Source organism: Nannobrachium achirus, assembly GCF_963921795.1.
Source record: "Nannobrachium achirus genome assembly, chromosome: 2".
NCBI classification, from domain to species: domain Eukaryota; kingdom Metazoa; phylum Chordata; class Actinopteri; order Myctophiformes; family Myctophidae; genus Nannobrachium; species Nannobrachium achirus.
In genome coordinates this window covers 5,304,066-5,328,392 of record NC_137811.1, presented here as the reverse complement: position 1 = coordinate 5,328,392, position 24,327 = coordinate 5,304,066, and the positions used below count along the sequence as shown (strand labels likewise).

Below are 24,327 nucleotides of genomic sequence, written 5' to 3'. Positions count from 1 at the left end.
TTTTATACAATTTGCTGTGGCGTGTCGTTCCTGTGATGTTGATATCCATATGTGGGCACTGCAGTGGTGGACCTCCATATTTATAAAGTGCATGGAGGGACTAGGGGAATGATGTCACTATGATGTCAGATATGCCTAAATATGGAGTTGCATGATGTCAGACTGGCATTCAAGTAGCAACTCTGGTCTGCAATATAGGGTTAAACATGGGGTTAAATGAATTCAAGAAATGTGAGTGTGTGCACGCGTGTATCCCTCGAGGGAGTGTGGTGCGTGCCAGTCAGTTGTGTGGCTGTCCACAACCGCTGATTTGACTGATACATGTATGCCCATAGGGCTTATATACAGTACTAGAGGTTTGGGCCGCTACACTGCTCTCACATCTAGAGTTCGGGCTGCCATGCAGCCTTCACACCTACAGTATGTCACACTGCCAAATGGACCATTATGCCCATGTATGGAGATCTCTGTATCTGTCGTCCTTGTCCCTTTGGTGCCCATATATGGAGATCTCTGTATCTGCCAGTCCATGTCCATTTATGCCCATATGTGGAGATCCCTGATGTCATCAGTGTATGCCCATATATGGGCTTGCTAATATACCCATATATGGAGATCACTGTATCTTTCAATCCTTGTCCCTTTTATGTTCATATATGGAGATCGCTGATGTAATCAGTGCATGACCATATATGGGCATTGCCCCTTCTGTGGCCATATATGGAGCAGAGTGATTTTTTTGCGCCTGATGCCATGTCAACACATTGAGGTTAGACAACACACTCCATATTTGGGCGTAGCTGCATTGGGAACTCCTTATAAGTTTATGGCTGAATCACGGTGACATGAGTGTGCCATCAGCGTCACGCCCGCTGGCCGGTCCTCCCACCCAGAAACACACTTTTTTAACAATGAGATGTGCCAAAAACACACTAAACGTGTTTTTATTAATGTTGTTACTAAACAATCTCATGATCTATTAATGATCGGCTAAATATGGACTATAATATCTGATCAATGTAACATTTGTATTATATACATTTTGCACATGCTCTTTTCAAGCCCAAATCTAATGATACTGTAGGAGCATGCCAGAAACTTTTTTGGGGGCCTTCCATTCAAGCATATATAGCCTGTGTACTTGCAGTACAACATGGTGAAATGATTCAAAATGGCTGGCATCAGATTGATAGACCCCAATTAAAGTCTGGCAGTCAGTGTATTAAATTAAGGGATAGTTCACCAAAAAAAAAAAGAAAAAAAGTTTCTATCTATTACCGACATGGAGTGAATACACTTTATCATGCACAAGTAGAACCCAATGCTCTACCAAAGTCAACGTCCCTTTAAAACCTATAAGACCTAAATTCTCACATTATGCAAAGTGACATCTTTATCAAGCTTAACTTAGACATAAACTGATGGGCTTTCTTCCCCCTATCAATAATACAATGTCAACAAAGACAGGTCAACTGTCTTTTTTTTATTGTTGCCAAAATTGCAATAGAAATACAAATCTGATACAAAGTTCAAAATCACAGTGTGAAACTATTCCATGATTACATACCATTGTCTCTATACAGTCCAAAAACAATCATTTAAAGCAGTGTTCAACTAGTTTCACACTGTACACAAAATGTAGCATTGACCATGAAGTCAGGAACCACTATATGAAGTCATACAAATTGAATAATGTGCTTTTAAAGTTGTTTGGGCCAGGAGGACCCAAGCGAATGAGAAACACAATCGTCTTCATCATTACTGGAGCCATTTCAGTCCTGCAGTGAAAATACAATGGATTGTTCAATTTTACACAATCAACTTCAAAGACTATTTAAGGCATTAAAACAAACAGATACTTCATACAAGTTGTTTCCAACTGCTGTTCTGGAGACCTACAGTCTTTGAGCTGGGTGGTCCTCAAACGGTTTAATTTCATAATGGAATGCCATAAACAGAACCAAATGGACCTGGTTCCGTTTGTACTCTCAGAGCTACAGACGCGTAAAGATTAGTTCTCAACAGCCTGAAAATTAAGGCCCGGCCCTAACTGTGCCGGCCCGACCCAACTAATTAGCATACATTTTGGGCCCTAACCGGCAAGAAAACGTTGGGCCCGGGTAGGGTTGGGTTCGGGAAGAATTTGAGAACTCTATAACAGAATAAATGTAATAATACAATAATTAAAAAATCAAACCTCGGTTCGAAGTGAAGCGGTGAACTTTTATTCTATGTGTTCTAGAGCTATGAACTCTGTGATCTATACATTTTTCCAATTCTGAATGAATGAATGGTTTTATCTGGAGGGCCGAATTGTCATGTGAAGCTTGACCAATCCTTAAAGTATGGTCTCATTGGAAATTTTTAATCATCCAATCATCAGACCGGGACAGACGTTACACACATATTCTGGATGTACGGGACAGATAAAACCTGTTCATTCTGGACTGGAATGACCATATATGGACATGAACGGGACACACATGGGACACACACGGGACACATATGTATGGGACAGATAAAACCTGTTCATTCTGGACTGGAATGACCATATATGGACCATATATGGACATGAACGGGACACACAAAGCCACTCCTTGGCGGCTTTCACCGCTTAAAAAAAAATAAAAAATTAATTGAGCCCGAGGCCCAGCCCGACTAATTAGCATAGATTTTAGGCCCTACTCGGCCCAAACATGTTGGTAGAGGGTCTGGTTCGGGCAGAATTTGAGAACTGTAAAGATCCATTTCTATCAATCATTATGCTTGGGTTAGAACTCATTCAAGGACCTCTGGGGGTCCCCACTTTGAGAACCACTGTTAAAGATGTACTAATTAAGCCCTGGGACATCCGGTATACAGTGAATACATTTAAACCCTTAAACTTGAAATAATGTGGGATCAGACAGGGATCTCTACTTGAACTCCTCATTTTCCCTCTACACCAGTGGTTCTCAAACTTTGAAATTTGAAGGTCTGCCCTCAACTTTGACAGTGTACAAATGGAACCAGGGTCCATTTGAGTCCCTGAAATGCACTTTGAGAACCACTGCTCAACATGATATTTCCCCAAATGTTAAGTGTATTATTACATGCCCAGAATAGAGAGGTACGGTTCAAGTTTAACCCCCAAACTAAAGTAACTACTACGGCTAAGATATTTCATTGTATACCGACAGGAAAACGAGCCAAGTACAATTACATTCGTAACAATCTTAAGGCATTTGAATAAAAAAATAAAAATAAAGAATTAAGTGGCAGGGTTCATTTCACATCAAGCTTGATTGTTCTCTTCAATTCATTCACATTGTAAACATATATATTACTGAATTTTAGTACAAATGTTTCACTCTGTGAAAATGTGACATTTACTTTATGAGCATTCTACCATCCATCTTGCCGGAGAACATAAATGGGTTCAACCAATAACAGCTATAAGATCAGACAAAGTAAAACAACAAATTACGAGGAGTGATTTTGAATTCAAAAGTAAAATCATAAAATATAGAATATATTTAAAAGAATGGGATGATGAACACAGTACTTGACAGCAGAAGTGGAATAACAGCTATACCAAAAGAATTATAATAATCATCATCATCTCCCAACAGCATGGGTCAGTAGTGTACCAGATGTGCAAATCCTTAGTCATTATTACACTTAGAACCAACATACAGCCTAGCTACAAGCTGAGGCTCACAACTAGGCTATGGTTTTGAAAAAGGTTTACATTTGCGTAATTTCTGAAAGATATTGGAAACTCTCAATGGCAGGCTCAACACAGGGACACCAGCTTAAGGTAAACATGGAGTAGCACAAAGTAAGCACCACTGGATTGTGTTATATCTAGTGTCCTTGGAATGATTCATGATTATAAACAAGGCTGAACAGTTTTGATGCAACAATTTCACCTGTCAAATGGCCTCAAATACAGTAGAATGCACACTTCGTCTTGGAGAAGGCATAATTCTAAGAATGCTCACCTTAGAATCTGGGACTAGTCTGGGACTATTTAGGAATACATGCAAACAAGACCCTTTTAGTGTTATCCATCGTAAAATCGTAACACTTTACTATTTGCAAACTGTTAATAAAGTATTCAATCAATCAATGCATACAATAAGTCTTAAGGAAGTGTTTCTCAAATGGTGCATCTCTAGGGCTATGCAGAGGCAATCTGAGTTCCCAGAGGTTCTTTTTTTCGCCACTAGGGGGGCGAGAAGAACCTCTGGGCCAAAAGGCCAGGAAGTTGTCCCAGGCTCAGAATCTGAGCTGGGACAATACAGGAAGTAGAGCCCTGTGCAAACCTTCAAAACATTCAGAATAGAAACCAACCAAAAACACTACAACAATATGCAGCCCATGTTTCAAGGTGAATCCTACCAGACTAATGCAGAGGTACAGGGAGCACATGAGAGAGAATGGTGAAATGTACAGTATGTACTGTTGTTTAATGGTAAATCATTGACACACATTGTGTGAACCTGCTCAACTCTCAGAAAGCAATATTGTTTTCCATTATACTGTTTCATTAAATACTGAGATCAGAAGGAGACTTTGTGAAATGCTATGGCCACAGTCACCAATAACAACTCCATATCACTCCATTTCTTAATGTGATATTATATTGTTCAAAAGGTGGGTCATCATTCACGCTATGGTTTTCTCTTGCAGTTTTCTAAGCAAAATCTAGTAGTAAAAGTCGAAGTAAAAGTTTCAGAAGCACTGAAGAACATAACCGTATGTCTCGGGAAATGCATCAGCCTAACGGAATGCATAGAAGTTGTGCCGTCTCTACAAATCAACTTGTAAACTTTACAAAGACAGTGGGAGAAAATATTGCATTAATGCCCCCCCTTAAGGAATCAAAGAATAAGCTCGACAAATCTACAGGAATAATACAAAGGATCAGACAAAATAAGACAAATTACGAGGAGTGATTTTGAATTCAAAAGTAGAATCATGAAATATAGAATCTATTCAGACGAATGGGATCATTGGACATGGCACTTGGCAGCAGAACTGCAATGCCTATTGCAGCGTATCATGGCTGTCTGAATACCGTGCCAGTGTTTTTGATGGGACATTATGTGCCAGGTTATCTGGTCCCAGTGCACTAGTGTCCAATATGGAAACATGTAGATTGAAAACACAATCACACTATACAAAAATCAGCATGAGTACATTTCACATCGTGAACTCGTGGATAGGCTACTTTCGTTATTTTTAGAAATACATTTTAAAAAGATACAATAGTGTACAGTGATTCAAATTAGAAAAAAAGACTTGTCATATAACAACAATGATATCCACAAAAAAAGATCTGACAATATCTAGTCTATAGTATCAAGTTATCGATATAAACTCCATCTTTTGTCCAGCTCTGCCCTCAAGGCAGATGGCCTTCCACCTAGACAAGGGTCAGGCTCTGCAACAGGTTTTTAACCATTATCCATTCAGGCCTTGAATTATTTAATGCTTTAACTATTGAAAAAAGCAGATCTACAAGCTTACAGCGCGGAACCGCGAGCTTGTAGATCTGCTATTTTTGAGAAAATGTGTGCAAATTTTTCAATATATATTTTTCAAAGCAAACTTTTGTTACTCAAATCTCTGCTTCTGGGGGGTCTCTGGAACAACATATTTTGAGATGGGGGTCCGCGGCCAAAATTTTGGGGGTCCTTCACTTGAAAATGTTTGAGAACCACTGATTTAGAGGAAGGATTTAGAAGTCGGGTCAAAGATCGGGTCAAAGATATTCAAAGACTTGCACACATTTTTCAAAAATAGCAGATCTACAAGCTTGCAGCGCGGCACTCGGTGCCGCGCTGTGAGCTTGTATATCTGCTATTTTTCAATAGTTTAAAGCACAAAACAATGATTTAAGTGGTTAAAACCTAACGTGACTCGGGCGCGTTCCAGGTATTTGAGAGTTAAAAAGGACAGTTTTGTCTTCGTCACTGTCCTCGCGTGCTCGTTGGGTAATGTGGGCTCTCTGTAGAGCGTACTTGAAGTGTCTTGAGACAACTTGGCACTACACAAAACCGGTGAAATGGAAGCGGACATTTTACATAAATCAAATAAGTGCTTTTAAGAACTACTGCATGAAATAGTCTCGACAAATGTGTCAAATGTAGACAGAGGCAGTATAGAGACCAGGATTACTGCATGTTTTTTTTGCGAGAGTTCTACCCTACACGGGGAGAACATGCAAACTCCACACAGAAAGGCTCTTTTGCCAACCCCTGGGTAAGGGCACTGATGACGCGGAGGAGAGAACATGGCCCCAGCGCCCACAGCAGCCCCAGCGGGAATCGAAACCAGGGCCTTCTACTGTGCCACCGTGCTCTCTAAAGTTATAGTGTTACAGCTGTGGAAGTGAGTTATCAATGTGATAGCCCAACTTCAAACGCTCTTTTCCCTTCAGGTTATTATTACATTTTAATCCATGCTTGGTTAATTTGTCAAATATTAGAGGCAGAAAGTGTGAAAATAGCCAATCTACATGCTCGTGAGCATGTAGATATATACCGTATATATACTTAAACCTCATGGTGGTTTGTTTACTGTTGAGTGAGAAAACAGTGTTGCACATTAAGTCAATCATCTGGGGACCCCCCAAAATCATTTGGGGACCCCCCTGGGAACCAGTGTTCTAACTAACAGGAGCTGGTCTGCAGGTTGCTCTCGGTGAGGATGGAGGTGATGGCTAACAGGAGCTGGTCTGCAGGTTGCTCTCGGTGAGGATGGAGGTGATGGCCGAGGTGTCGAACAGGTCGTCGTCGTCCTCAGAGCTCAGCGCCGATGAGTCCAGGGTGGCGCGTCTCATCGTCTGCACCTTCCTCCTGGAATACACACGACCACATCATCATCATTATCATCATCATTAATGTTTATGGTTTTCAATCCTGGATTAAAGCTGATCTGGTCTAGAGCGGCTAGAACTTCAAATCATCAGGCGGGCAGAAACCACGGTGGAAACCATGAGCGTCGATCATGATGATTTGAGCCGGCATTCAGCCACCCCAACAAACAGGAATATAAACATGAATTGTGGACATCTGCAAGCTTCAAAACACGTCTTGAGCTTATAGACCTGCTATTTCAACTCTTTTTTTGAAAATGTTTAGGAATAAATGAAAACATTTCAACATGGAGAACTATTCTGCATCTAAAAATAATTGCGACCAGGCGATTATGTAATAATTGTGATGGGCCCTAACAGCTGATCCGCACAGCCCGTGGTGCGAGCGACACGAGCGATGAAATCTCATTAAAATATATTCGTTTCAATGGGATCCGTCCGATACATGGACGATATTGGTTCATTCATGGCGATACGATACGATTCGATTCAATGATTTAAAATCGATATAGTAACTATTTATCAAAGACATTAAATCTGTGTGAAAGGTGTGGATAGTGCAGGTTTTTAAGGGAAACATGTATTATTATGGATATAAATAAGTAAACACAGTGATTATCTGCCAAATACATGGACATTGTATATTGACACACCTGCACCTTGACATGAACCCAGAGATTACACACATTTATCGATAAACCAGTGTAGCATATGGAATGGAAAAGTAATTAAACCCTTCCTAAGTTAAAAACGATATTTCGATTCAGTTACGATATCGTTACACTCCTAGTCCTGGCGTATCGCGAGCGACAACGCGTCGTGCAGCGACGTCGTCCACCCCTCCTGCATTCGCTTGCAGAGTCTCTATTTGAGCAAGGTTTTGCGGCCATGTCCTGCCCCCCAAACATTTTTTATTATTACTCGCGCCAGCAGAGAGTGCAAGCACTGTGATCTGTAAATTATTAGGGTTTTTTGGGCAGCAGCAATGAACAATAATTAATAGGCTAATACAATGCATCGAGTTCCCAGCTGCATTTCATCCCAACAACACATTTACCAATATAAACTAACACTCCACCTCCAAACCCAACTGCTGCTAGTGTAGATGCATCGTCCGAGCGACAGTTGTAAAGTAGCCTACTGTTCATTTATTCATAAGACGATGTATGTAGGTGACTGGGATTTTCGAAGACCGTAGCCCTGCAACAGCTGGGATTCTGGGAATGTGGGCAGTGTGGATGAGCTGTAATGGTGACTCCAGGTCTTACTTGAGCTCGTTCTCCAGGGCCGCCACTCTGGTCTGCAGGGCCTCCTTCTGCTCCAGCTGCTCCTCCATCTCCCTCTGAGACTTCCTCCTCAGGCCGTCCATCCTCTCCACCTCAGACTCCCCCTCATCCACCTGCCTCTTCAACGCCTTCACCCGCAGGGACAGCTGCAACGCGGCACGCACGCACGCACGCACGCACGCACGCACGCACGCACGCACACACACACACACACACACACACACACACACACACACACACACACACACACACACACACACACACACACACACACACACACACACACACACACACACACACACACACACACACACACACACACACACACACACACACACACACACACACACACACACACACACACACACACTAACCCATTTAGAACGGGTACACATTATGGTGTATCATTATTTTATGCTTTAACTATTGAAAAATAGCAGATATACAAGCTCGGCCATGCTGCGAATCTGAATTTTGACCCGATTCTATAAGTGTCTTTTGAATCCTTCTTAAGGTTTTTGGAAAAACCCATGTTTCTATGTCAGCAATCTGGCCAGCCACCGTCAAAGAAAAGGTCCTTTTCACTTAACTGCAGCTCAGTTAGTCTGTTCTTGAGAGACTACTATGTCAGTGGTTCTCAAACTTTTTCATGTGAAGGACCCCCAAAATGACATGTATTTGGCCACGGACCCCATCTCAAAATATTTAGTTCCAGGGACCACCCAGAAGCAAAATCTGAGTTACAAACGTTCACTTTGAAAATACATATATTCAAAGATTTGCACACATATTCGCGACTTTTTCAAAAATAGCAGATCTACAAGCTCACAGGGGCGGCACTCGGTACCACGCTGTGAGCTTGTATATCTGCTATTTTTCACTGGTTAAAGCATTCAATAATTCTACGCCTAAATGGGTTAAGGTGGGTAAGGATGTGTAGATAGGATTGGGCAGGACATTTTCAAAGTGGAAGTTGTTCGTTAGAGCTGGTCTCCATTTAGTATCCCAGGGAATCCGTGATTCCGCCATCACGGAAATTATCGCAGATTTCTCGGCCATTCACGGATTTTTCTGCCGTTCGCGGGAAAACCTGACATTATATCAGTTATTACTCCTATTATAAAGTGATTTGTAGCCTACATGGTTGAGGCCACCTCATAGGACTTTGCTTCACAGGGCCCTGGGGGAATAGACAGCATATAGACCAGTGGATAATACTGATATTTTCACAAATTGTGAGGTGAGGTGACCGTACATTTTTTACATTTTTGTCTTCCTACATGTCTCTAGTTTATATTTTGGTATGATAACCCTTTCTGAGAAGCAGCTTAATTGATGTTATCACCCGCTAGAGTCGGTGTCCCATTAACTTTACATTACAGGGAAAAAAAGGTAAAAAATAATCTGCTTTAAGTAACATATGAGGGGTCAAACTAGGGTTTTTTCATGATTCTGAATCCATTGCAAGCATCTTTACCTTTTTTCCCTGTAATGTAAAGTTAATGGGACACTAACGGGTGATAACATCAATTAAGCTACTTCTCAGAAAGGGTTATCATACCAAAATATAAACTAGAGACATGTAGGAAGAAGAAAATCCAAAGATTTTACGGTCACCTTAGGTGGTACCAAAATGTGTATGTGTATTATCCCCTGTACTAATAGAGGAGCACCTGGTCTCTCTGCTCAGCGTGCTGCAGGCGTTCCTCGTCCAGAGCCATGTTGACGTCCTTCAGCTTCCTCTCCAGACGCCGCTGGGAGGCCAGCACCGAGTTCTTCTCTCTGGTTCACACGAACACGCACACACACACACACACACACACACACACACACACGCACACGCACACGCGCACGCGCACACACGCACACACACACAGAAAGCTATGAGGAGTCTGCACACTTCTGTCAGGGATGGAGAAAGGATCCATTTAGTTCTTAACTATCAATAATTGAGGATTCCTGGAACCCCCTGAAGGACCCCTGAGATAAGCATAGTGCCGCGACCCCCAAAATAATCTGTCATATGTCAACGCCTATGTTACACATTTGCACCACCTACATAATAACATATGTCCTACGACTTAAACACAACCATGTTACAGCTAAACCCCTCATTCTCTGGGCCAACCTAAGCAATACATTTGCCGCACACATCCCCCTACACCTACACTCAGGAACCAATGCCACTTACAGCCCTCTTTGTGTATACGGTCGCTTATCTCCCGATTAGGGAGTCTTACTGGTGTTTTAACTGGGGGCCTCCCACCCTGATGAGCTGAGGCATTACATATCGTAAAACACGATTCTATTGTGGAAATAGCAGATCTACATGCTCACAACGCCTCGCAATCAGCTATAAATGTGTAATTTTAGAGGTATTAAAAAAACTTAAATTGTCACTTTAGAAATGTGCAGATAACCTCTATAAACTTAAACTTTATGTTGGTTTGTTTACTGTTGAGTGAGAAAACAATGTTGCACATTAAGTTAAGTTAATCATCTGTTAAGTTAATAATTTGGGGACCCCTCCAAAGGTTGAGAACCACTGCTCTATAGCAGGGGTTTTCAAAGTGGGTGACGGGGCACCCTGGGTTGCCGCGACGGCAGTCCAGGGGTGCCGGGAGATAATTTGATAATATTTGGAATTTATTTGGACACTTGAAAAAAATATTTAGTATAATTTTAAACTTGATGTACAAAGTTATTTTCAGTCAGTTCTAACCAGAATGCGTATTATCTCAACATTTTCCTCGCAACATAATCGCTAAAATATCGTCACTGTCTGGCAGAAGCCTCGTATCTCCAAGTTTCAAATGTGTACGTCTTTTGGTAAAGCAAGGCTCTGCTTCATCATACAAGACTGTCACACAAAGCTAGTGAAAACAGCCGATCTACAAGCACACAACGCCTCGCGATCCGAGGCCTTGTGTGCTTGTAGATCTGCTGTTTTCACTAGTTTAGTACATTTTATAGATGATAAATACAAAACGGACGGTTTTGGACATATAAGGTTTCAACCCAACAACGACCATATGTTATAAATATAAGGTGCTGGGAGTGAAAATGATTATGTAGGGGTGCCTCGGATTAAAAAAAAATATTTATGGGGTGCCCTGAGACAAAAAAAAGTTTGGGAACCCCTGCTCTATAGGGCGTTAAGTATAGTGTGGTGTACTTCTACCTCTCCTCGGTGCTCAGGTGTTCCAGTAGCTCTTGGACCTTGTTCTCCAGTTGGGTGACTCCCGCTGAGGGCCGAGACTGACCCTCCATGTCAGCAAGACGCACCCTCAACTCCTTCAACTACACACACACACACACACACACACACACACACACACACACACACACACACACACACACACACACACACACACACACACACACACACACACACACACACACACACACACACACACACACACACACATACTTGTGTTTGAACATACATAATACATATTTGTGCACCGTGTCACACACACATTACAATCAACAGGGTTCCCACACATCTTTACCAATTCATTTCCAAAACCTTTCCAAAACTTTTCCAGAATATTTAACCCGATTTTCAGGACTATATGACAATAATTCAGCTCAATAATGCTCAGTATGGCAGTGGTTCTCAACCTTTTCAGGCCGTGACCCCTGAAATAATCATATTTGAACTGGATACACCGGCACCCTGACGAGCGCTAAGAGTAGAGCAATTTTGTATAACACGTTTTTATTGTGAAAATAGCCGATCTACATGCTCACAACGCCTCGCAACGCGAGGCGTTGTGAGCATGTAGATCTGCTATTTTCACAATTTCCGCCTCTAATATTTGACAATTTGGCAAATGTTGAATTTGTCATTTCAGAGACAATCAATAACCAAAGACAATGCATAGATATTTGTCCAGGAACCTCCAGGACCCTTGATCAATTCCAAAACCTTTCCAGTACTGGAAAAAATATTTTTCTAATTTCAAAATATTTCCAGGAGTTTCATGACCGTGGGAACCCTGAATCAAGCATAACCCAAACCCCAACTCCTGAACCCAACCTGCCCAAGGCTGACGACGTGCAGGGGTGTCGCACCAGATTCTGGGCCCTGGGTACAAGGCCCAGGGCCCCCTCCCTCATAGGGGGAGGGAGTTTAGACTGGGAACACTTTTTTTTTGGCTTTAACTATTGAAAAATAGCAGATATGCAAGCACCGAGTGCTGTGCTGTGAGCTTGTAGATCTGCTATTCATTTATCTTTTATCGTGAAAATATGTGCAAGTCTTTTTTGTTTCTTTTTTAAAACCTATGTTTCTATGTCAGTGGTGCTCAAACCTTTTCACGCGAAGGACCCCCAAAATGATATGTATTTGGCCACGGACCCCCATCTCAAAATATTTTGTTCCAGGGACCCCCCCCAGAAGCAAAATTTGAGTTAAAAAATACATATTATATATATTCAAAGATTTGCCGCACTCGGTGCCGCGCTGTGAGCTTGTATATCTGCTATTTTTCAATGGCTAAAGTATAAAGTAATAAAGGCTTTGGCCCTAGAAACTCAGTCCCACTCCCCCCCTTGTGAAGCCCCCCCTGCTGACGTGCCTATAAACACGGTAAAGCAGACCCTCTCGTGTAATATTGCTTAGTTTGGTAACCATAAAAGCTCACCATAAAGTAGTAGGTAGGGAGTGGCTTATTGACAGTATCAGCCGGTAACACGCGGGAGTCTGTCCCCGTTACAATGCGCTAGACCCCTGTACTTGCCGCATGACTTGCCAAGCCGTGGTACTCATACGCTAAGTTGGCGGTGCCCGGAATCGAACCCATGACCCTGCGGTACAAAGGCGAGAGCTTTACCGACTGACCTACCCGGGCACCCGGGTAAACTATTACTTTTTCCACCACTGCATCAATAGATACCCATTTCCTACCGCGAGGGAAATTCAGCATTTTCAGCCCAACCCTGCTGATTCGGTGCCCACATGGAGCGCGTGAGCAATTAGGGGTTAAGAGTCTTGCTCAGGGACACACGTCGACACTGCTAGCCTGGCCTGGAATTGAACCAGGGACCACCAGGGGCTCTGGTTCCCCAGGCGGGTTCCCAGACCATACAGCTATCAAAGCACCCTAGGGCATTCACGAACAGTGATTTTTAGTATTCGAATTATTCGACCTCAAAGTATTCGAATAGTCAAATATTCGACAGGACTGGCCAAAATGTCAAATATTAAGTAAGCAATAGGCAAACATTGTGAAAATAGCAGATCTACGCGAGGCGTTGTGAGCATGTAGATCTGCTATTTTCACAATATTTATCTGCGGAACCGAGTCACATTAAATGTAATACCTACAGTTCCAAGTGCTTGTCAGAGTGGGGGTCCCCAGTTCAAATATGTTTATTTTGGGGGTCACAGCCTAAAAAGGTTTTGAGAACCCCTGGTATAGAGCATTAACAGGGGCATTGCCAACTCATTCTTATGACTTCCTATCTAGCCAGGCTTTATAAACTATATATTTTTTTAAAGAGAAAAAAAAAAAAAAGAATATTCGACTTCGGTGAACAACGTCGAATAGTGACTTTGATATTTGAATATTCGGTGAATGCCCTACGGCACACACTTAGGGAAAGCCCTGACATGAGACAGCGTACGTACGTGTCTCTCCATGGCGTTCTTGTCCAGCTCCAGGTCCTGCTTGGAGGACCTCTCCTGCATCAGCTCAGAGCGGAGCTGCTCCGTCTGGTCCCTGCCGCGCGTCACCCTGTCCGTCAGCATCTCCCCGCTGGCCCGGTCCTCCTCCAACTCCACCTCCACACGCTTCAACTTGTCCTGACACACACACACACACACACGCACACACGCACACGCGCACGCACACACACACACACGGTATACGATTTATCCATCCATCTTCAATCGCTTATCCGGAATCGGGTTGTGGGGGTAAAGCCTCTATCAGTTAGTTTTCTAGCTATCACCTAGGCTTTGTTATACATTTTTAGGTGATAGCTACAAGTATAGGAGCACCGGTTCTACTCCAAGTCTCTCTTGGGTGACTGAACTTCTCACCCTATCTCTAAGGCAGTGGTTCTCAACCTTTTCAGGCCAGGGCCCCCGAAATAATCATATATCAACTGGGGACCCCCCTCCCTGACAAAGCACTTGGAATTGTAGGAGTTGGCATTACATTTATAGTTTGACTCGATCTATTCCATTGTGAAGATAGCATTTTAAAAATGCCTGCCTCTAATATTTGACAATTTGACCAATGTTTGACCTGAGGTACTAAACAAGGTCTTTAAAGTCCTTCAATACTGTCACTTTAGAAATGTAGAGATACGCTGTAAACACTTATACTGTATGTTGGTCTGTTTACTGTTGAGTGAGAAAACAATAACATTAACAATTAGCTAAACATCTGGGGACCCCCCACAATAATTTGCGGACCCCTCTGTGGGTCCCGACACACAGGTTGAGCACCATTGCTTTATCACACCTCAACTATAGACACACTATTAGTCAGGGAATTTATCAGAATACCTGTCAAAGCTGGGAATACATTCTTTACCAAACGATTTCTTCACCAATGTGTTTGTAAAGGTGTCTAGTAACATATCTAACAAAGATTGAAATTCAACATCCCTTGGAGAATCTTTGACAGATGGGGTAATTCTGGACCCCATAAACTGTGAAAAGTGATGAATCATCACTAAACCATTGTTTTTTGGGGCTGTTTTCATCCCAATGAATGTTGTTCGTGCAAAACAGATGTTTGCAATGAATTCAGAATATAATTAAAAACACATAGTTAGACCCCTCACATGCTACTTAAAGCATATTTTGTCCCTTATAGTATAGTGTATAGTAAGTGAATGGAGACCCAGAATTACCCCAGCTGTCAAAGATTCTCCTAGGGATGTTGAATTGCAATCTTTGTTACATGTTACTAGACACCTTTACCTTTACATTAGTGAAGAAATCGTTTGGTAACAAATGTATTCCTAGGTTGTATTAATATCCCCTAATATGCATTATATACATTATGTCCCTCTGCCATGGCGGTGGTGTGGCAGATCTTTACCTCCAGGCTGCGGATCTCCCTGGCCTTGTCGCTGTGGCCGTTCCTGCTGTTCTCCAGCTCGGCCTCCAGGTGGCGCAGTCTGTTGGTGAGCAGCTCCTTGTCCAGCTGGTGGTTGTCCCTCTCCTCGCACACCAGAGACAGCTCCTTCTTCTGGCGGGAGGCCTAGTCGCGCACAGGGGCGTCACAAGGGGGTCAAAAGTGGGACTGAGTCACTAGGGCCCAAGGTGGAGGGGCCTTAATTATTTTATACTTTAGATATTGAAAAATACCAGATATACAAGCTCGCTGCGAGCTTGTAGATCTGCTATTTTTGAAAAAGTCGTGACAATGTGTGCAAATCTTGAATATATATATATTTTTAAGCGAACATTTGTAACTCAAGTTTTGCTTCTGGGGGATCCCTGGAACTAAATATTTTGAGATGGGGGTCCGTGGCCAAATAGATATAATTTTGGGGGTCCTTCACATGAAAAGGTTTGAGCACCACTGACATAGAAACAGTTTTTTTCAAAAAACCTTAGAAGGATTTGAAATATTCAAAGACTTGCACACATTTTCAAGATAAAAAAAAGCAGATCTACAAGCTTGCAGCGTGCTGTGAGCTTGTAGATCTGCTATTTTTTCAATAGTTAAAGCACACAATAATGCGTTCCCAGTCTAAATGGGTTAAACCCCCTCCCCTATGAAGAACATTCATGGTGGGCCCACAGTGATGTGTCTCATCGTTGTTACAGTACATGTGTTCCCAAAATGTTTGGTACAGTTTTGCACAATATTTTGTGTGTTCCATCCATATATGGGCATTCCCAGATATGGTTTAATATTGATGACATCAGGGGACATATGTGGACATAAAAGGGACAAGGACGGAATTCATTTTCCGCCTCACAGTTGGTTGTTTAAGTTGGCCAAAATGTGGCCATATATTTTCCCAAATATGGAAATGACTGATGTCTGACATCATAGACCACTTGACTGACCCAGTATGTCCATATATGGGTCTGAGGCGTGACACACTCACATGACCTGCAGGTTCTCTTACTAAATGTGACCTACGGGCGCAATAAAACATATTTATGGACATGTGTTGTGTTGTATTGAATTACATTTAGGGCTGAGAGAGACTTGACTTTTTCCGTTCTCACGAAATACACATAGAAAATGGGCATACTTTGGCATTGTTATCGATGAATGGTGCTATTAATTTTAGTATACGATTATATTTTACCGCCTTTTTTCTCCCAGTCTCAGGGCGCTCTAACCACAAGGCCACTGAGACGGTCAGTTATCAATGGTACTTATTGAAGCGTTTTGACAGCCCAAATGCTATTCCATCATGAAGGATGACTATCTGAGCTAGTCTGGGATCACTTCACTTTTCGAGGTTTGATCCGGTCGGGAGAGGAAACCACTTTACGTCATGTTGTAGTACTGAAAGGACTACAATTTGCCGGAACTATCAAACCGGATTCAGTGTTAACCCAAAATAATTCCCCTGCGCTCAAGGACATACTTTTAGGGCCTACCTAATAAACTCCTTGATGTGGAGTAGTTTTGCTTTTGAAAAATGTGTTTGGTATATGCATCTTTTAGTCCAACTGTTAGCGACTGGCAAGACTACACTAGGCTACTCAAGCATTTTAATAGGGATTGGGGAAACAAACGGAGGGAACCAAATCAAAGCGACGCCGCTTCTTCTAGTGGTTTCCGCGCTTTAGGCGGAAACCAAAGGGCCTGTTGTGAACGAACACCAGGCTTTCTCTCAGAAAGCCTGGTGGGCGAGGTTAATCTGAGCCATTGTTGTGTGCACAGGGACTCACCTCCTCCTCCAGCCTCCTGAGGCTCTGTGTGTTCCTCTCCAGTGAGGTCTGCATCTCGGTGGCGTGTCTCTGAGTGTCCTGCGTCTCCCTCCGCGCCCGCTCCCTCTGCTCCTCCAGCTGAGCCCGGAGAGCCTGCGCCTCCTCCCCGCTGGAGACGCTAAGAGACCCATACTGAGACACACACACACACGCATACACACACACACACACGCGCGCACACACACACGTTCAAACATGCGTTATACATAGTCGTTGTCAGGTGGAAACCTTGTGAGTCCAAAACCGTTCGTTTTGTGTTCATCATTTTAAAAATGATTTAATCTAGTGAAAATAGCCGATCTAAAAGCACACAACGCCTCGCGGTGCGAGGCGTTGTGTGCTTGTAGATCGGCTATTTTCTTTAGTTTTGTGCAACAGTCTTGTATGATGAAGCAGGGCTTTGCTTCGCGAAAGAACGTACACATTTGAAACTTGGAGATACGAGGTTTCTGCCCGACAGTGATGATATGTGTCTGATCAATCATTTTGTACGTCATCCGATGACAGTGTCACACAAAAGCAGCAACAACAGATGATCTTCATGCTGTGTGACATGCACGCCGTTCCAGTCAGTTACAATAATGACATCCCATCGGTAGTGCAGATGTACAAGCTTGTAGATCAGCTATACGGGTTCCGCAACATACAGCGTCTTCTGTGATCTTTTGATCATTAACTATAGGGGTTATTGCCAAAAGGAATATTCTGTCCCTCTGGAAAGGAGTGGAGGTGCCCTCTTTTAAAACATGGCTGGTAGAAATTACCAATTTATTGCAGATGGAAAAGATAAGATATGATGTTTCTCTTAAGACGAAAGTGTTTAGGAAAATGTGGCAACCATTTCTCTTACACCTTTCTAAAACGTCCTGAGGTTGGTACAGGAGTATAAAGACCTTTTTCTTTTCTATTATCCTGATTTATTGTACAGATATTTTTATTTTCTTTTTCCTTCTTTTGAATGTTTGACGTATTCTTTTTTCTTTTACATTTTTTACGGGGAGCGTATTTCGTATATGTGTGTGATGTATTGTTCTGTATGTCTTGTCTTTAAACTTGGAAATGTATAAATAAAATTGTAAAAAAAAAAAAAAAAAAAAAAAACTATAGAGCAACAAAGTTTGATGTCATTTACACATCCTAACTGGTTCCCGTTTTTCCCTCCCCATTCTGAATTCCCATAGTCTTTTTTTTCTTCATATTGCGTCATATAAGAACTGTGTTCCAAACATAAACAAATGATCTCAGCGGTTTGACTCGTTCATATGTATATGAAGAATCAACTGATGGTGAGAAAACGCTAATGTTACTGTCACCGAATTAGTTACATTTTCACCAGAAACAGACTGTATCAAATATGAGTGACTGACTATCATAAACCATACAGAGCCACCTCCCCGACAATATCGAGGACACCGTTTTTTGGACCACAATGCTTACATGAGACGATTTTAACACTTTCCCAGCCTGGCCAGAATGGTTGTCTGTGGACTAGCGGGAAATGTATATCATTGTATTATGATCTGAGACATAATATTATGATTATAAGCATTAGCGCGCCCCCCTCCTTCTTGGACGGCGCCGTTTTTTTTTTTCTTCTTTTTTTTTCGATCCCCCGTCGTAAACTCACCATAAATATCTCAATCTCCATTGGCATATAGTGGGGATTTTGGCCGAGTCGTCTTCCCCCCTGTGCGCTTCGCGTGCACGATCACACTTTGTTTACATCCTAGTCTAACACTATCAAAGAATAGACTAGAATGTAAACAAAGTGTCGGTCTGACAATGGCCAAAATGATTATTTTATCATTATTTTACGCTTTTTGTGGTCATTTTTGAATAGAAACACATGTTTGAAGCTTATTTTTTTATAAAATATTTTCGATTTTTTTTTTTTCAGCACCCGTTTTTCAAGAAAAAAATGACTATAGCTCCTTTAACACAATCAGCTCTCCTCCTCCTCCTCCTCCTCCCATGCACACCTCGTTCTTGAGTTTCTCCAGCGCTCTGTCCTGCTGCCTCCTGCTGTCCTCCAGCTGTGTGGTGGTGTGTCTGAGCGCCTCCCTGTCCCTGTCGGCCTCCTCCAGGCGCAGGCTGAGCTCGTAGTGCTCCTGGCCCAGGCGGGAGGCCCTCCTCTTGGCCTCGTCCAGCTCCACCTTCAGGGCCCTGGCCTCCGTGTGGAGGCTCAGCTCCGACTCCGAGTTCTCTGTGGCGTTGGCCTGGAGCTGGGTCTGGCACGCGCACGCACGCACGCACGCACGCACGCACAGACACAGACACAGACACACACACACACACACACACACACACACACACACACACACACACACACACACACACACACACACACACAGGGGCGTCACAAGGGGCGTCACAAGGGGGGGGACAAGTGGGAGTTACTAGGGCGCAAGGTGGAGGGGCCTTTATTATTTTATACTTTAGCTATTGAAAAATAGCAGATATACAAGCTCACAGCGCAGCCCCGAGTGCCGCGCTGCGAGCTAGTAGATCTGCTATTTTTGAAAAGTCGTGACAAATCTTGTGTGCAAATCTTTGAATATATGTATTTTTAAGCGAACATTTGTAACTCAAATGTTGCTTCTGGGGGATTCCTGGAACTAAATATTTTGAGATGGGAAACATAAAAAAAAACAACCTTAGAATGATTTGAAATAGCTCGCAGTGCGGCACTGTGAGCTTGTATATCTGCTATTTTTCAATAGTTAAAGCACAAAATAATACGTAATAATGCGTTCCCAGTCTAAATGGGTTAAACCTCCTCCCCCTATGAAGAACATTCATGGGGGGCCTGCACACACACAGTGGTGGAAAAAGTACTCATATTTTGTACTTAAATAAAGGTATCAATACTGCAATGTAGAAGTACTGAGTTACAGGTAGAAGTCTGGAATTCAAAATGCAGTATAGTAAAGTATTGGCATCAAAATGTACTTAAAGTACCAAAATGTCTCTTTATTTTTGACCAGATTCTATCTGGTCAAAAGTGTCTTCTGAATCCTTCTAAGGTTTTTTTTTAACTATGTTTCTATGCCAGTGGTTCTCAACATTTTTTTTATTTGTATTTGGCCATGGACCCCCATCTCAAAATATTTAGTTCCAGGGACCACCCAGATCAGCAGAATTTGAGTTACAAACGTTCACTTTAAAAATACACATATTTTATTCAAAGATTTGCACAAATTGTCATGATCTTTCAAAAATAGCAGATCTACATGCTCACATTGCGCTGCATTGTGAGCATCAAAGTGCTCTTCTGCCCTCTAGTGACTCTTCTTGTAACTGCAGTGTGCACTCTTCACATCAAGTAGTGTTCCATTCAAGCTCTATCCTTCCTAACCTATCTGAATTAAAGCATTTAAACACATCCTCCCTCCATCTTTGTCGGGCACGTATTTCTAACATATGGTTCCAGAAAGAGAGGAACACTTTAGAGAGGCTTTGTGGCATTGAGTAGAGGTGGGATATTAGATTAGTTTAGATTAGTATGGATTAGCTGAGATTAATGTAGATTAGTTCAGTTTAGCTAGGATTAGTTTGGTTTAGCTTTTAATTGTCTCAGGGGGATATTAGTTTTCACTGCCCGTCCGATAGAGACACAACCGGAACAGTAGCATACAACCCAACCAGTGTTGTAAAGTAACTAAGTACATTTACTTAAATAATGTACTTAAGTACAATTTGAAGGTATTTGTACTTTTTTTTTGAGTATTTCCAATTTTACTTCTACGCCACTACATCTCAGATCCAAATATTGTACTTTTACTCCACTACATTTATTTGAAAACTTTAGTTACTGGATACTTATATAAATTATAATATTAAAACATACACATCAACCACTTTAGGCCTATTTTATTCCTTGGCTATTTTAAAATAGCTTGTAGATCTGCTATTTTCAAACATTTGGTACTTTTACCTTTGATACTTTAAGTACATTTTGATGCCAACACGTTCATACTTTTAACTCAGTCGGTGCCATATTTAAAGTGGGATGACCTCTTATATTGCCGGTTCGCCAACAAAGGGTTAAAAAAATAGTGTGCACGCTGGTGCACACATTCGTTCACAGATCATGCACTATGCATGTGCATGCTTTTCACAGCTTTCAAACAAAAAAATCCGCTTGGAAATCCGTTCAGGCATTCAGGAGAAAGGAGCCCTTATGTTTTCTTCAAATGTAAACAAACATGGCTGCCATGTTTGAAAGATGGGGTTGGTATGGGGGTTAAACATGCAATTTCGCGATCGCGATCATGCCTAGTACACTGTTGGAGGTCCAAAAAATTTTTTTTCAAAACATTTTTTTTCAATTTCTTTTTTTTTTTTTTATTATTATTTTTAAAAAAAAGACGTTCAGAAGACGTCTGGCAGGGAGGTCCATAGTGAAAAAGACGTTTTAAAGACGTTTTTATCATAGAAACATATTTTTTGGCAGGGTATGAGTTAATCAAGTATATTTTGAATTCCGGACTTTTACTTGTAGCAGAGTATTTCTATATTGCAGTATTGATAACTTTTACTCAGGTAAGGTATGTACTTGTTCCACCACTGAACCCAACACAGTAAAGAGACAATCCTCTTCCCAGCACTGTTACCTCCAGGTAGGGCTGGGCGATTAATCGATTTTATCCAAATTGGATTTTTTTTTTGGAAGATTTAAAAAATTTAATTAAATCGTCAAATCGATTTTCACTTCAATTACCGTAGGGTAATTCTGGTGGGCATTGTGAGCCCCTCAATGTTAAATTGTCTATTTTTCCGAAAATGTGAAAGGAATTTGGATAATGTTGTGAAAAATATAGTATGATTTGAACATTTAGGAAAGAATAAGAATAAGCCAATTCAACTTTGAGGTTACCGGTTATCTTTCAGGATGAGATTTGTCTATTCAAGAGCAGAAGAACATCTTGTGAAAGTTCTTACTTTTTTAATCCCCAAATTGTAAAAAGAATAACTAAACAAAATAAATAAATACAATTTTAAACAATATATTGTCATTGTCGTGTGAAAACCTTGTATGTCCAAAAATCGAAATCATAATCGAAAATCGATGAAATCTGAGGAATAAATCAGGATTTTATGTTTAGTCCAAATGGAACAGCCCTACTACCTCCAGGGATGAGATCTTGTCTCGGAGGCGAGCGCTGCTCTTCTCCGTCTCGTGCAGCATGTCGCGGGCCTCCTTCAGCTCCATGCGGGCCGTGCTGCACTGCGTCCTGCTGGTGTCCAGCTCCGCCTCGCAGGAGGACAGCTTGTCTCTGAGCAGCCCCACCTCTCCTCTGGACTCCGCCAGCTTCACCTCCAGCTCCGACATCACCGCCGGGTCAGGGAGCTGTGACGGTGCAAGCAACCGGGTACACATTAGGGCATTCACCAAATATTCAAATATTCGAATATTTGCATATCAAAGTCACTAATCGACGTCGTTCACCAAAGTCGAATATTCGCTTTTTTTTTTTTTTTTTAATATATAGTTTATAAAGCTTGGCTAGATAGTAAGTCATAAGAATGAGTTGCCAATGCCCCTGGTGGATGAATTTGTTAATGCTCTATACCAGGGGTTCTCAAACCTTTTTAGGCCGTGACCCCCAAAATAAACATATTTGAACTGGGGACCCCCACCCTGACAAGCACTTGGAATTGTAGGTATTACATTTAATGTGACTCGGTTCCACAGATACATATTGTGAAAATAGCAGATCTGCTATTTTCACAATGTTCGCGTCCTTGCTTACTTAATATTTGACAGTCCTGTCGAATATTCAACTATTCGAATACTTTGAGGTCGAATAATTCGAATACTAAAAATCACTATTCGTGAATGCCCTAGTAGTACACATTATTGCGTATGTAAGCAATTTACCCCGAGTGAGAGGACATTATGCTCTGATAATGTCCTGTGTGAGGGGGTGATCGGACGAGGCGAAGCCGAGTCCGATAACACCCTCACACAGGACATTATCAGAGCATAATGTCCGACCCCGAGTGGTAAATAGCTTTTCTACCACTTTTTTCCGTATACATGAAAGAAAACACATAGTTGTAACTTGCAAGGATATTAAGTTACAATCATTATTGCCTATAAAACTTCCGCGACGACAGCAAATAGTTCCACAAACAACATCTTCTACTCACCACCAGATGACGCCAACTCCATGCAGAGAAAGATGTCTAGCATACAGCTAAGCTAACGTCAGTTAGAAGGACCGTTCCGGCCGTAAATAGAGGCTGTTCGCTTCCAGAAAGGCATAGGTTCAGAGAAAAGGGGCTTTAAAGTTGGCGGATTGCATTGGATCCAAATAAATCGGCGACGTCGTACGCACGTTAGTAAACATAGGACCGCTACGACCGTCATATGTTGGTTGGGGGAAAGGTGTTCCGACTACCTCCTGAAGTCCCCGGATGTACACTGAGGCGCATTGATCTCGTCCTCACACAACTGCGGCGGTTGTTCTGCCATAACCTCCGGAATTTAGCCAATCAGAATCCAGTATTTGAACATGTGACTAGAAAAAGTGGTAGAATATTACTTTAAGCTTTAAAGGAGTAGTTCACCCCCAAAATGACTTTTTTTCTATTGATTAGTCATGCCATGGAGAGTAGAGTTCAATAATATTTTTTGGTTTTTGTCACATTCCTAAGACAAAAATTTGATTCGAGTAAATTTACCCCCATTGATTCCGGATGGTGACCCGTTTCGAAACGGGTCCCCATCCGGAATGAATGGGGGTAAATTTATTGTTATCACATTTTTGTCTTAGGAATGTGACAAAAAACCCCAAAAATTATTGAACTCTAGTCTCCATGGCGTGACTAATCAATATAAAAAAAGTCATTTTGGAGGTGAACTACTCCTTTAACTATTGAAAAAAGCAGATCTACAAGCTCGCAGCGCGGCACCAAGTTTTGAGAAATCGTGACAATTAGAATTTTGACCCCGATTCTATAAGTGTCTTTTTTTTTTTTAAACTATGTTTCTATATGTCAGCAATCTGGCCAGCTATCTTCAAAGAAAAGGTCCCTTTCACTTAACTGGAGATCAGTTAGTCTGTTCTTGAGAGACTACTATGTCAATGGTTCTCAAACCTTTTCATGTGAAGGACTCCCAAAATGATATGTATTTGGCCACAGACCCCCATCTCTTTAAAAATACATATATTCAAGTGCGTGTGCATATTATTTGAGTTTGAGCAGTGGAGCGAGCGGGTGACCTCTGTTCAAACACTCTATAGCTATGA

General features: G+C 41.9%; 1 protein-coding gene across 1 annotated transcript in view; it reads right to left on the bottom strand.

Moving 5' to 3' along the window:
* Positions 1–1,470: 1,470 nt before the first annotated feature.
* LOC308301406 (cingulin-like) overlaps positions 1,471–24,327 on the bottom strand; it is an 82,248-nt gene continuing 59,391 nt past the window's right edge. Inside the window, exons 15-23 of the mRNA XM_080745386.1 lie at positions 22,200–22,421; positions 19,051–19,299; positions 17,033–17,203; positions 15,213–15,374; positions 13,787–13,960; positions 11,333–11,451; positions 9,825–9,933; positions 8,134–8,297; positions 1,471–6,845 (exon numbers count right to left, since the gene is read on the bottom strand). Of these exons, the coding sequence (XP_080601512.1) occupies positions 6,710–6,845; positions 8,134–8,297; positions 9,825–9,933; positions 11,333–11,451; positions 13,787–13,960; positions 15,213–15,374; positions 17,033–17,203; positions 19,051–19,299; positions 22,200–22,421 (1,506 nt within the window). The 3' untranslated portion in view covers positions 1,471–6,709. The remainder of the gene's footprint in view (positions 6,846–8,133; positions 8,298–9,824; positions 9,934–11,332; positions 11,452–13,786; positions 13,961–15,212; positions 15,375–17,032; positions 17,204–19,050; positions 19,300–22,199; positions 22,422–24,327) is intronic.